This window comes from Canis aureus, chromosome 11, assembly GCF_053574225.1.
Source record: "Canis aureus isolate CA01 chromosome 11, VMU_Caureus_v.1.0, whole genome shotgun sequence".
NCBI lineage: Eukaryota > Metazoa > Chordata > Mammalia > Carnivora > Canidae > Canis > Canis aureus.
This window is the reverse complement of record NC_135621.1, coordinates 39,776,341-39,789,446: the sequence shown is the minus strand read 5'-3', so window position 1 is coordinate 39,789,446 and position 13,106 is coordinate 39,776,341. Positions and strand designations below refer to the sequence as shown.

Genomic DNA, 13,106 nt, shown 5'->3' with positions numbered 1-13,106 from the left:
TTATGTTGGGGTCCAGGAAACTGCATTTTTAACAAACATTCCTAAGCTATTTGTGGGGAAGGGCCATGGAAAAAAGAAAAAGTTCAATGAATCACAGACCATTACTTCCATAAAATATAACCCAATGATTTGCTAGAAAAATGAACACATATTTGGATGCCATGCTATGTTAAGTTACTACACAAGTCTGTAAATAGTTTCAATTTCTATAATGATCTGCTTGTAGAACAATGACTAATGTTTCCGGACCAATGCTGGTTCACTTCCCATGCTTTGAGGACCATTCTTTGGGGACCATGATGGTATTAACACACATATTCTTTGAAAAAGTAGACTGTAAGGAATTCCTCTGCTGCCTCCTAAGTAGCCTGACATTCCACATTAGATTAAATCTAGAGCGGAACTGCAATCCACACCTAAGTGAGAAGATCTGTAGGTAGTCTCTCTAGTCTTTACTATTGTCTTGGTCCCAAAAAGCACGGACAAAGGGCACCTGGATGGCTCAGTTGGTTAAGCATTCAACTCTTAATTTGGGCTCACGTCATGATCTCAGGACGGTGAGATGGAACCTCACATCGGACTCCATATACCCACTTAAGATTCTCTTTCTCCCTCTCCATCTGTCCCTCTCTCCCTCTCTTCTTGCACTCTCTCTCTAAAAAGAGAAGAAAAAGAAGAAGAAGGAGAAGAAAAGAAAAAAAGCATCTACTAAGATGTTTGAATCTGACTTTTTTTTCTAGAAAGTTTCCCAGATAAAATTTTCACTCTTACATTTTAAATAATGCATTTGCTATATACACAATATAGATTTTGTCAGGAGACTAGGCAAGAAGTTAGTTTCACTGTGAGTAAATAGGTACATTTTAGCATTCTCATATATAAATACCTTGTATTTTACAATAACTTCTAGAGCTTCAGAAATGCAGAAACTTGATGTTGAGTTCATGAGAGTCCAAAATGGAAGCCAAAAGAAATTAAGAGTGTGGGTTCTTGCCTTGAGTTATCTGCACAATCCCTCCTGATCTTTCCCTATATGATACAGACTTATAACAGCTGTTTTCCATCCCACCTGTACTCATGTGAACTTGTGGCTTCTGTAACCATGGGCCTAGAGCATCCTAAAACTTACATAATAGCAGAATCTGCTCTAAGTGTTTAAGTGGCAGCCAGCTGTCATGCTGATATCATAATTGGTAGGGCAATACCTTCAAAGGGAAGGGAAAAATTAATTTACCATTTGTTGGGTACATGTAAAAGGTGGACAAGATTTACGGTACCAAAGCTGGAGAATACTCTTCTCATTTTGAACTTTTTTCAGACAGCATGGTCAATTCATTTGGCATATGCACACTCTGCTTTTCAATTTATTAAAGTCGTTATTACACATGGTTTTGAATCAGACTCTGTCATATAATAAATGCTGAAAATCACTATTACTAAATGTGGTCAAATCTACACATCAGTTACCCTTAGAGTTAACAGTACTTAGCCACACACAAAATCCTAAAGATGAAATTTCTTCTTGTTTTGCAAAAAGAAACTAGGTAAACATCAATATTTGGAGTTCTATAATGACCCTGGCACAGTTCACAGAGTGTTTGTTAGGGAATGGGGGTGTGGGTGTAGGCACTGCAGGGAGGCAGAGTAGGGATGGGGCTGGCAAAGATCAAAGCCTTCATGTTCTGCTGGAGGCCTCTTCAATTAAATTCAACATTTATTAAACTGGGCACAGTGCTAATCATTGGGGATTAAGAGAAAGTCTAAGAAAAGAAAGAAAGTAAATTAAAGAACTAACCTTTAAATTTAAAAACAGGTAGTAAGCCCATAACCTACAATTTTGTGGACCACTTGAAGAAAGTGTTTTACATAACGCACCAAGAAAAAAATGTTTGAGTACTACCACCAGAATTGCTTTTGTAAATGTTGTGATGCTGAGCCTATTATCCACAAATGATGTAAATACCAACAACACATGGTTCCCAGATGTCCTGTGAATTACCACCAATTAGAGTACCATGTTAAGAGTACCCAACTCATCCCCAGGTTTGCTGATTCACTAGGAGGACCTACAGGACCCAGTATTTAGTGATACTCAGCTATGATTTATTAAAGCAAAAGGATACAAGGCAAAATCAGCAAAAGTCCAGAGGAAACTAAGGCCAAGTTTCTACTCCCAAATGAGTCACACAGGATTTGCTTGATACCCCTAGCGACACATGTAAAATGCTGCCAATCAGGGAAGCTTTGGAGAGACTCAGTACTCAAGTTTTTACTGGGAACTGGTCATGTTGGCAGTCTCTGCCTGGCACATACCAAAATTCCAGGCTTCCAGAATGAAAGCAGGTGTGCAACATAAACGATACTACTTACATAAACAGTCTAGGCATGGTGAACTACTCTTATCAGTTATAGGGTTGGAAACATTCCCAAATCAAAGATCCCAGATGCCAGCGAAAGGCCAACTTTGTAAGCATGCCTTCCTAAAGATCAGCAGTCAGGCCTGCCAGGTTAAATCTTTTCTGCAAAGATACCATATATGGATAAATTCAAAGTATCATGTTACTTCATAATTAATTCTCCATGCCAGACCAATATGGGGAATTCACATCTGGTTATGCTAAAAATGTTTTTATTCTTTTTTTCATTTCCTGTCTTAGGACTGCTCAGGATTACCTAAAATAAAAAAAAAAAGTACAAATAATTTAATTCTATTTGGTAAAGAATTTCTTATTTTTTTTTTCGGTAAAGAATTTCTTAAAAGAAAAAATTACTTAAACCTTTATGTTACGTAATTTTGTTTATGGACTACCACAAAGTAACTGCTTTCATCACTAATAAAATTTTACCGCTTTCACCCAGCATTCAAAGAGGAATTAATACCAATCCTTCTCAAACTCTTCCAAAACACAGAGGAAATGGGAACACTTCCAAATTCATTTTGCGAAGCTAGCATTACCCTGATACTCAAACCAGACAAGGACACCAAAATAAAAGAAATTATAGGCCAATATCCCTGATAAACATATGTGCAAACATGCTCAACAAAATATCAGCAAACCAAATCCAACAATATATTAAAAGGATCACATACCACAATCAAGTAGGATTTGTCCTGGGATGTAAGGATGATTCAGCATTGATAAATCAATTGATGTGATAGATCACTTTAACAAAATTAAGGATAGGGCAGCCCGGGTGGCTCAGCAGTTTAGCGCCATCCAGGGCGTGATCCTAGAGACCTGGAATCGAGTCCCAAGACGGGCTCCCAGCATGGAGCCTGCTTTTCCCTCTGCCTGTGCTCTGCCTCTCTCTGTGTGTCTCTCATGATTAAATAAATAAAATCTTAAAAAAAATTAAGGATAAAAATTACAGTAGATGTAGAAAAGCACGACTAACTTCAACATCCATTTATGATAAAAGTTCTCAACAAAATAGGCATAGAGGGAATGTACCTCAACATAATAAATGTAGCCCACAGCTACATTATATCCAATGATGAAAAGCTAAAAGTTTTCCCTGCGAGATCAGGAACAAGACAAGAGGGTCCACTTTTGCCACTTTTATCCAACATAGTATTGAAATCCTTGCCAGAATAATTAGGCAAGAAAAAGAAATAAAAGTCATTCAGATTGGAAAGGAAGAAGTAAAACTGTCACTATTTGCAGATGACATGATATTAGATATACAAAACTATAAAGACTAGACCAAAAACTGTTAGAATTAAAAAATGAATTAACTAAAGCTGTGGAATACAAAATCAATACATAAAAATCTCTACACTAATAACAAACTATCAGAAAGAAAAACTAAGATAACAATCCTATTTACAACTGCATTATAAACAATACCTAAAAATAAATTTAATTAAGGATGTGAAAGATCTGCACACTGAAAACTGTAAGATACTGATGAAAGAAGCTGAAGAAGACACAAATAAATATAAAGATATTCCATGCTCCTGGACTGAAAGAATTAATATTTTAAAAATGCCACAGTACCCAAAGCAACCTACAGAGTCAATGCAGTCCCTATCAAAGTCCCAATGGCATTTTCCCCCACAGAAATAGAACAAACAATCCAATTAAAAAATTGGCAGAAGACTGAATAGACATTTGTCTAAAGAAAACATACAGATGACCAAGAGGTAAATGAAAAGATGGTCAACATCACTCATCAGGTAAATGCAACTCAAATGCACCTCACACCTGTTAGGATGGCTATCATCAAAGAGATAAGAAATAAAAGTGTTGGCAAGGGTGTGGAGAAAAAGAAACCCTTGTGCAGTGCCAATGGTATTGTAAATTGGTGCAGCCACTATGGAAAACAGTATGGCTATTCCTCAAAAAAATTAAAAATAGAATTACCTTATGATCCAGCAATTCCACTTTTCAGTATTTACCCAAAGAAAATGAAACCACCTGGAAAGATATCTGCATCCCTATGTTCACTGCAGCATTATTTACAATAGCCAAGATATGGAAACAGCCTAAGTGTCCTTGAAGTCACTGCTAAGTGATAAGGTAGATCTAGAAGGTCTTATGCTAAGTGAAATAAGTTAGACAGAGAAAGACAAATGTCATGTGATCTCATTTATATGTGGAATAAAAAAAAAGGAAAGAAAACCAAGAAACAAAAAACATAGATACAGAGAACAGATTAGTGGCTGCCAAAGTGGGGGTCATGGGAAAAACAGGCGAAGGGGGTCAAAAGGTACAAACTTCCAGTTATACAGTAAATATGTCACAGGATATAACATGCAGCATTGAGACTATAGTTAAAAATGCTGAATTACATATTGGAAAGTTGCTAAGAGAATAGATCTTAAAAGTTCTCAATCACAGGAAAGAAAATTCTGCAAACCAAGTGTGGTCACAGATGTTAACCAAACTTACTGTGGTGATCCTTTTGCAATATATGTAAATATCAAATAACCATACTATATGGCTGAAACTAATGTAATGTTGCACATCAGTTAAACCTCAATAAAAAATATTCTTGCTTTTCACATGAAGCCAGACTTTCAGATAGGCAGATCAGTATTTAGACATTTTTTAGTGTATTTTTGTAACCCAATCAAATGGGCATGTGGCTAGCTTTTAATTTAAAGACTTTAAATCTTTAAATATGATTCAATTAACATTCAGTTTCTTTGGCCAGTTTTTACAAGTGAGTCCATACTAGGGATTCTTTGAAAGAAAAAGAAAAGGTGCACATTTTTCCAGACAATTATGACTCAAGAAGCATTCATTTGCCAAATTGCATATCTTTAATTATTAATGCAATGTAATTATCAAACCAATTAAAAAGCATTTCAACCAGTCTTAATAAAATGTCATATTATATGACTCAGCATACTAGAAGTATATACACTTATTTATTTACTCTAAAATCAGGATAAAAAGCAAGCTGCAAACCATGTGCAGAGTATCACAAATTCTGAATGAATGAGGTTTCCTCTATAAAACTGTACTTTGCATACCTAGCTTTGTATTTAATGTGTTTTCAGACCTAGTATAGCGTAATCATTTATAGTCTTGATTTTAATTGTGATTAAAATTATCTTGCTGTCACCTGGCAAAATATTTAAAGTAACATCCAAAATATTCAGATTGATAGAATTTTCTCTTTAATGAATATATTCTTTCAATACAAAGCACAAGAAGCTGTGGATATAAACAACATAATGCAAGTGACAGACAAAATACTGGCTTACATCAATCACTTCCAGTTAACATGTGAACATAAGTCATAGGAAAGGTAAATTAGGAATTTCTGAGAATGACCAATACAACATACAAAACACATTTCTGGGGGATCCCTGGGTGGCGCAGCAGTTTGGCACCTGCCTTTGGCCCAGGGCACGATCCTGGAGACCCGGGATCGAATCCCACATCGGGCTCCCGGTGCATGGAGCCTGCTTCTCCCTCTGCCTGTGTCTCTGCCTTTCTCTCTCTCTCTCTCTCTGTGTGACTATCATAAATAAATAAAAAATTAAAAAAAAAAAAACAAAACACATTTCTGAAGGAGTGGTCAGAGTGAAACAAAACCCAAGTGTCTGGAATATGCCAGTCTAATGGAAATCTAGCAGCTCTGTCAGGTTTCTCCTAAATTCATCATGAAATAGGAAAGCATGAGAACTATTCGCAGGATTATTTAAAAGCAAAAGGACAATTCCATTTCAAAGGACAATTCCAGAAAATATTTGTAATTAAAAAGTGGTTTGGAGATTTGAACTTGATGTAATATAATAATAATTTAAGAAGCATCTACCTTATTAGATAAAATCATATAATGCAAAGGCAATACTCAATGGTCAATTTTTCACTGATTAATATTGTATTATTTGATGATAACACACATTCAGGATTCATTATTCACAAGGAAATGCAAAAAGCTGTTCCTAATCAATGTAACTGTGACACACTTTACACAATCCTAAAGATGAATGTTAAATGGCTTATTATTTTGCGTTAAACAACTGAGTTTGGGTGATATATTGGGAAATTAGAACCCCCAAAAGAAATACAAAATGGATAAGAAAGTTATGACTTGCCTTTAAGTCTATTATTTTTGTGCATATTCAAATAGCCTGAAATTATAGTGCCTGCATTTATGAATTCCAGAAATATTAATCATAATATAATCAGTAGCGTCTGCCTTTTAAAAAGTGGCAGGATGTGTTGGTGGTTTCTACAATAAAAATATTGTCAATTGGTCAACTGTAGATTTAAGTAGAGAATCTCCTCTCTGTGCTGCTGGTTGGGACCTGTACTCCCAGGCCTGCCTGCCTGCTGGTCCTTGGGCAGTGAGCTAGGGATGGTGAAGCTGGTGCCTCCTGGCTTGGCTGGATGCCCCACTGTCTGTAGGTGACAAACCAATCCAGCCATGCTCTATGATCCTAGGTGAGTTCACTGACCTTCTATAAAAATACATCTTTATGAGAACAAAATGGAAGCTGTGGGATTCCAAGTAAATTATTCCTTATCTTCAGCCAGGCTAAGGTACAGTCAAAATGACTTCAAAGTACCAAATAACAAGATAAATCTCTAGTATCCAACTAGGGAGGAAAGAAAGAAATGCTACTCCTCTGTGCATGAATAGCTCCCCAGTGGGCTGAGGGTGAGGACCCTAATAAGATGACAAAGTTGTTCCAGGGACACAGTCCTAATGGATCATCAAAATTACCTTGATCCATGTGACTTCCTTTTAATTTACAAAATCCATGTGCATCCACCAGGTGTAAGAATCCCTTTGCTGCTTCTCTAGAGAAGAGCACGGTACACGTAGCACATTTCCAGGGTATCTACTAGTGTTCCTCTTTCTGTGAACTGTAAGGGCAAATATGGCTCTGATTAGAAATTCAAAGAAAAAGCAGTGTGTCAACACTTAACCAACAGGCATCAAAATGCCATACATACCCTTTGCTCAGCACTAATATTCCTGGGAATTTATTTTAAGGACATGGTTTAAAGGAAAGAAAAGTCTATGTGCTCACATACAGAATAAACTATAGTATTGTTCGTACATAGATATAGTGAGGACTCATCAATATAATTGTTTGATGTGCTGATATGGTCTCTGTAATATCAAAGAGAACAAGTCTATTTTGTTGATTATGTATCTTAATGAAAGAACAGCGTTTTTATATTCACGAATATGGTTGTATTTGACCAAGCATAAAGTTTTAGATGAGGAACATTACAGTAATAGTGAACAGTAAACGTCAGCTATTGTGCTAAGCACATGGTAATACAAACACAAAGGCACTACTAGTATCTTCATTTTCTAGTTGAAAGAAGTGAGGTTCGGAGGATTAGAGTAATTTGTTCAAGATCACATATTTAGTTGACTGGTAGAACCAAGGTTTGATTTTGGTCTCCATAGAGCCCAGGGTCTTAACCACAGCACACACATATAGTGATATGGGAAGAGGTGGGCATCTTTCTAAATGTGAGACCAGTTGAATCAGAGGTGAGAGTCTATAAGGTGACATAAATCACAATTCCCCATTCGTCTGTTCATCTCATTCATTCAGCAAACATTTATTGTGCACCTGTTGCGCAGTGCCACACACTGAGGGAAGCTCATTCATTACAACAATGGTCTTAGTTTTAAAGATTTATTTACTTACTTGAGAGAGAGAGAGAGCACAGGTGGAGGGAGGGGCAGAGGGAGAGGGTCAGTGAGAATCTCAAGCAGACTACCTGTTGAGTGTGGAGCCCGATGGGGGGCTTGATCCCACACCCTGAGATCATGACCTGAGCTGAAATCAAGAGTCAGACTCAACCAACGCAGGTGCCCTTCTTTACAACAATGTTAAAAAAACAGAACTCAAGATGTGGTCGAGATTTGGAAGAATATAGACTAAAATACAATCAGATGGCAATTCTGGGGGTGGTGGTGGGATTATTTGGTGCTTTAAAAAGAGGTTTAAATATTTAGTTATAATGTTATTTTCCCCTTTGCATAAGGCCTACAAAGGAGACTTCAAAAACGTTACAAAGAAAAATCATATAAAGCAAGACAGTCTCTTCCTTAAGGTTTGATGAAAACTTTGGACCAATATCTATGTTGGGATAAATAATCCCTAAATCTCCTTAAACTTCCATATGTTAATAATGATATTTCTTACAAAGTTAGTCAAGTTTTCACTAATTTTCCCATAATGACTTTGTTAACAAAAGTCAGAATATATTTATACAGTTATTTTAAGATATTTTGAAAGATAATTATCACTAATTGATGTCAAACTTTGAGTCAGTTTTTATGTTTAATTGCAGTGAATATTCATCATTTTAACAGTGATTCTTCAGAATATTTTGTTTGGTAGAGTAGTTTGATAGTAATACAGGCTTGACGATATAAAAAAAGAAGAAAACATAGTTTAAAAATATTCGGTTAGAAATATGAGAGTACTAGCTTGAGTATACATCATAGATATTAAATCTTCAATAAGTATCTTATTAATATTAAATAAAGCTTGTAATGAAAGTATAGTTTAATTCACTTGATGTTAAAACGTATTTACATTGTGTCAATATTAGAAAAATTGTTCATTATGTTCTCTAGTTTTATTATAAAAAAGCATACTAAATTAATAGCTTTGGTAAGTCCTTTACATATGTGAATTAGACACTTCTGGGGGCTCCTAGGTGGTTGAGTGCCTCTTGTTTCAGCTCAAGTCATGATCTCAGGGTCCTGAGATTGAGCTCCACATCTGGCTCTGCACTCAGCAGATTTCTCTCTCCCCCTCTCCCTCTCCCTCCTTCCACCTGCACACACACACACTCTCTCTCAAATAAATAAATCTTTTAAAAAAACAAATAAAAAAGAAACTTCTGGAATGTGTTTTCAGTAATAAAATGAGTTTCAGTGAAGAAGCTCTCAGAGTTTGTTTTCTTCAATGCTGGGTCAACATGTTCCTCAGATCCCAACTTACTGTTCTTTCTTTATAATCAGAGAAGGCAACTCCTGTTATTTGTAGATAAAACAAGAAGAATTTATTTAGGTGCAAATCAAATCTTTGTGCTCAGATCTGATCTTACTAGGACGTCTTGCCCATAAGAAAGAACCCAGGAAATAGTACAATGCATACTCGGGTATTGTGATCCAGGACAAAGAAAGCTGATGCAGAAATACTCTGAAGCCTACTCTAGGGAACATTCAGAATGGTGCAGTGGACAGAAGTTGCTTCTAGACTCTTCTCTACTTCAACACAGTAGTCTCTCCTCATCCTGCAGGTTCAGTTACCCAGAGCCACCTGCAGTCGGGAAGCAGACAATCTTCCTGGCATATCATCAGAGGATCAATAGTGTCTAATCCCAAATCCCAGTGCCCACATCATTCCCCTCACTTCATCTCATCATGTGGGTATTTTATCATCCTCCACCATCACATGAAGAAAGGTGCATACAGTGCAGTAAGAGTTTGATAGACACTGTATTCACAAAACTCTTCTTGTGCTACATTGTTATAATTGTTCTATTTTATTATCAGTTATTGTTATTCACCTCTTACTGTGCCTAATTTATGAATTAAACTTTTTCATCAGTATGTATGTACAGGAAAGAACACAGTTGGAATAGGGTTTGGTACTATCTGAGGTTTTAGGCATCTGCTGAGGGTCTTGGAATGTATCCTCTACAGATGAGGGGGAGACTGTATTTATGACTTCTCTCTTCCCCACAGAAAACATTCATACCCACCAGAGCTCCAATCTACCAGGCAAGCCCTCATGATTTGTATGCCATGAAGGAGATGTCTGGGAAGGGCTGGGGTTCCTAATGAAGGTCCAAAGAGGATGTCATGCTTCTAGAATTAGAGATGTTGGCTGAACTATCTGCTTGAATATTACTGAGGATAGTTTCCTGCGATCAATGAGAGTTGTAACCTTGCTTATTGGTGCCCAAACTTACATCCAAACCATCAGTATATCTAAAGAATCTGGGTCCCAAGATGATAGAATCAACCAACCAAACCAACAAAAATCCACTTTTAAGAACATTTATAGCCAGCTACCATGTTTGACATTTTGCAAGCTTTCGGAACATGAAAGGAGTCCATCAGGAATGAGGAGTAAATTTTTTAGCTATGTCTTCAAAGAAACAAAACGAATAATGTAATTGGTAACATCCAGTGTTCTCCTACTTAGCCAAATGCTTATTACCTTGATGGTACCACGTCTATCAAGACAGGATCTGCAGACTAGATATGTAAAGTTCTCTCTATCTTTAAGATTCTAAAATGCTAGAATGGTAGTTCTCAACGCACAGAACAAGGACCAGCAGTATTAATATCACTTAAGAACCCGTTAGAAATGCAAATTCTTGCCACCTCCACTTCCTCAGAAACTCTAGGGTGGGTGTTGTTGTCTGTTTTTGAAGGTGTGGTAGCCAGCCTCCAGCATGGCCCCCAAAGATCCCTACCTGTTGTTCGCATATTTGGTAGTTCCAACCCACAACAAAGGTACTGAATGATATAATAACCAGAATGTAGCCACAGTGATAGTTCATGACACTATACTAAGTACTGTGGCCTCCTCCTTGCTCTCTCACCTGGATTGCTTGCTGTAGGGAAGCCAGCTGCCATGTTGTAAGGACTTCCAAGTAGACCTAGAGAGGTCCATGTGATGAGGAACTGAGGCCTCTGGCGAACAGCCATCTTGTAATTGAGCCATTCAGAAAACAGATCGGCCAACCTGTGTCCAGACAGCTGCAGTGCAACCTCTATAAAGATACCACGTGAGCCATCCAGCCAGTCTGTTCCCACAACACTGACTACAGACACTGCACAAGATAAATGCTTATTCCTTCCAGTAGCTATGTTCTGGGGGTAATTTGCTTCATGGCATTAGATAACTAATACACAAGCCCTCTGAATGATTCTGATACATACTAAACCACTGAGCTAAAACCTTCATTCATTCTCCAAATAATTATTCCTTCCATTCTCCAAATAATTATTCCCATTCTTAGCTTAGCACACAGCAGGCTAAGAGCTAGGCTAAGAGTGGGAACAGAATAGACAAAACATGCTTCCTCGCCCTCAATACAGTTCGTTCTTTTCCTTCTTTGCAGTTTGTGATTATATTTTATTTAGAGAACACACACCTATGTAATGTCAGTCACCCACTGTACTGTGAGTTCCTGATGAGGGGGACCTTTGCCTGGTTTCCCTCCCACGATCCCTGGGCCTGGCACATAGGAGGTGCGTAATCAATATCCACTTTTCTCTTCCATCTTTCCCACCTTCCTCCTATATGATGAATTGAGGCCCCAGGAACAGGCTTCTGAATAGCAACCAATAACCTTACATTTAAGGAGTTCAAGGTGTGTTTCCCTGGGAATTGGCCATCGACTATAAATTTCCATACAAAGAAATGTCTTGTGTGTTCAAAACAGTCAACTTTTACTGTCCCTCTATTTTACACATGCAGATTCATAAGCACATATAAAGAAAATATATGCAGTGGGTTTTGAAATATAAGCAATTAAATGTGACACTATTTTCTTGTATAGATGAACATCATTAAAGCACAGAGACTCACCTTGCTTTACCTGCAGGTGGAGCCCTATGCTAATAAGGAAAGCAGAATATCAGGATACTGCTCTTCTCAGAGCAATTTATCTTCTCTGATAGAGGAAGTCCAAGAAACAAGAAATCCCCCACACCTGGGTGGAACCCTCCACAGAGCACTCAGAAATGTCCCAATCTTGCTGACCAGCTCTACAAGGGGTTCTTTTGTTCAGTAAGGAGATTAGTGTCTGGAAATGATAAGGTGGTGAGATAAGAAGTCAACAGTTTTTTTTCAACGTGACCTTGGAACATGAAGGAGTATTTGGAGAATGTTCTTATTTATTTATGTTTTAATGTAGGCTCCCCAGCTTGCATGGACCCCAGCGCATGGTTTGAATTCACAACCCCGAGACTGGGATCTGAGCTGAGATCAAGAATCAAATGCTTAACCGACTGAGCCACTCAGGCACTCCCGGAGAACATTTTTTTGATAAGAGAAAATAACTCGCTGATTTTTAAAAACTCTTATGGCAGATACTTTGAGATGTGAGCAACATCATTTTACCAATATTTAGGAACATCAGAGAAGTTATAAAATGGACTCTGGCTGCCTATTTCTGAGCAAGATCAAAGAGGAGGGAGTCACACTGCAACATCTTCGGGGGATTCAGAGGGTGAGGGGTGCTCCGCTGGGCCCAGCTTCCGCGGCTGCAGCTCCTGCCCATCCTTCAGTGGGGCTCACCCTTACAGCCGGCTGGGGATGGGAGCAGCAAATACATTTATTGATGGCAGGCCACAGTCTTCTGTGACATCGGTGTCATTTCCCCTTCTTCATGTAAAAGAAGTCCCAAAGGCAAGCATCAGCCTCTGAAAATTCCGAATTCTCAGTAAATAGCTATGAAAGGAAGCTAGGCATATGTGGCAGGATTCCTTCCAACAAAAGCACCAGGGAAAATATTTCTCTCCAGCTACGAGGATCTAACCTGAGTCTTCCAAACGCCACATCGCGGTAAGTATACCTGACAGCCTCCAGCTGGACTCTAAAACCTCTGCTCCAAGCAAACAGTAGTCCCATGAATTCATGAGAAGGC

General features: G+C 37.9%; 1 protein-coding gene across 7 annotated transcripts in view; it reads right to left on the bottom strand.

The window, feature by feature from the left end:
- Positions 1 to 13,106, bottom strand: part of ST6GAL2 (ST6 beta-galactoside alpha-2,6-sialyltransferase 2) — a 76,221-nt gene that overhangs the window by 7,275 nt on the left and 55,840 nt on the right. The window contains exon 6 of one of the 7 annotated variants that reach the window (XM_077914881.1): positions 5,994 to 7,328. The exons of 5 other annotated variants lie outside the window; for them this stretch is intronic. In XM_077914881.1, the coding sequence (XP_077771007.1) occupies positions 7,207 to 7,328 (122 nt within the window). In that variant the 3' untranslated portion in view covers positions 5,994 to 7,206. One more of the 7 variants, XM_077914882.1, reaches the window with a different exon arrangement.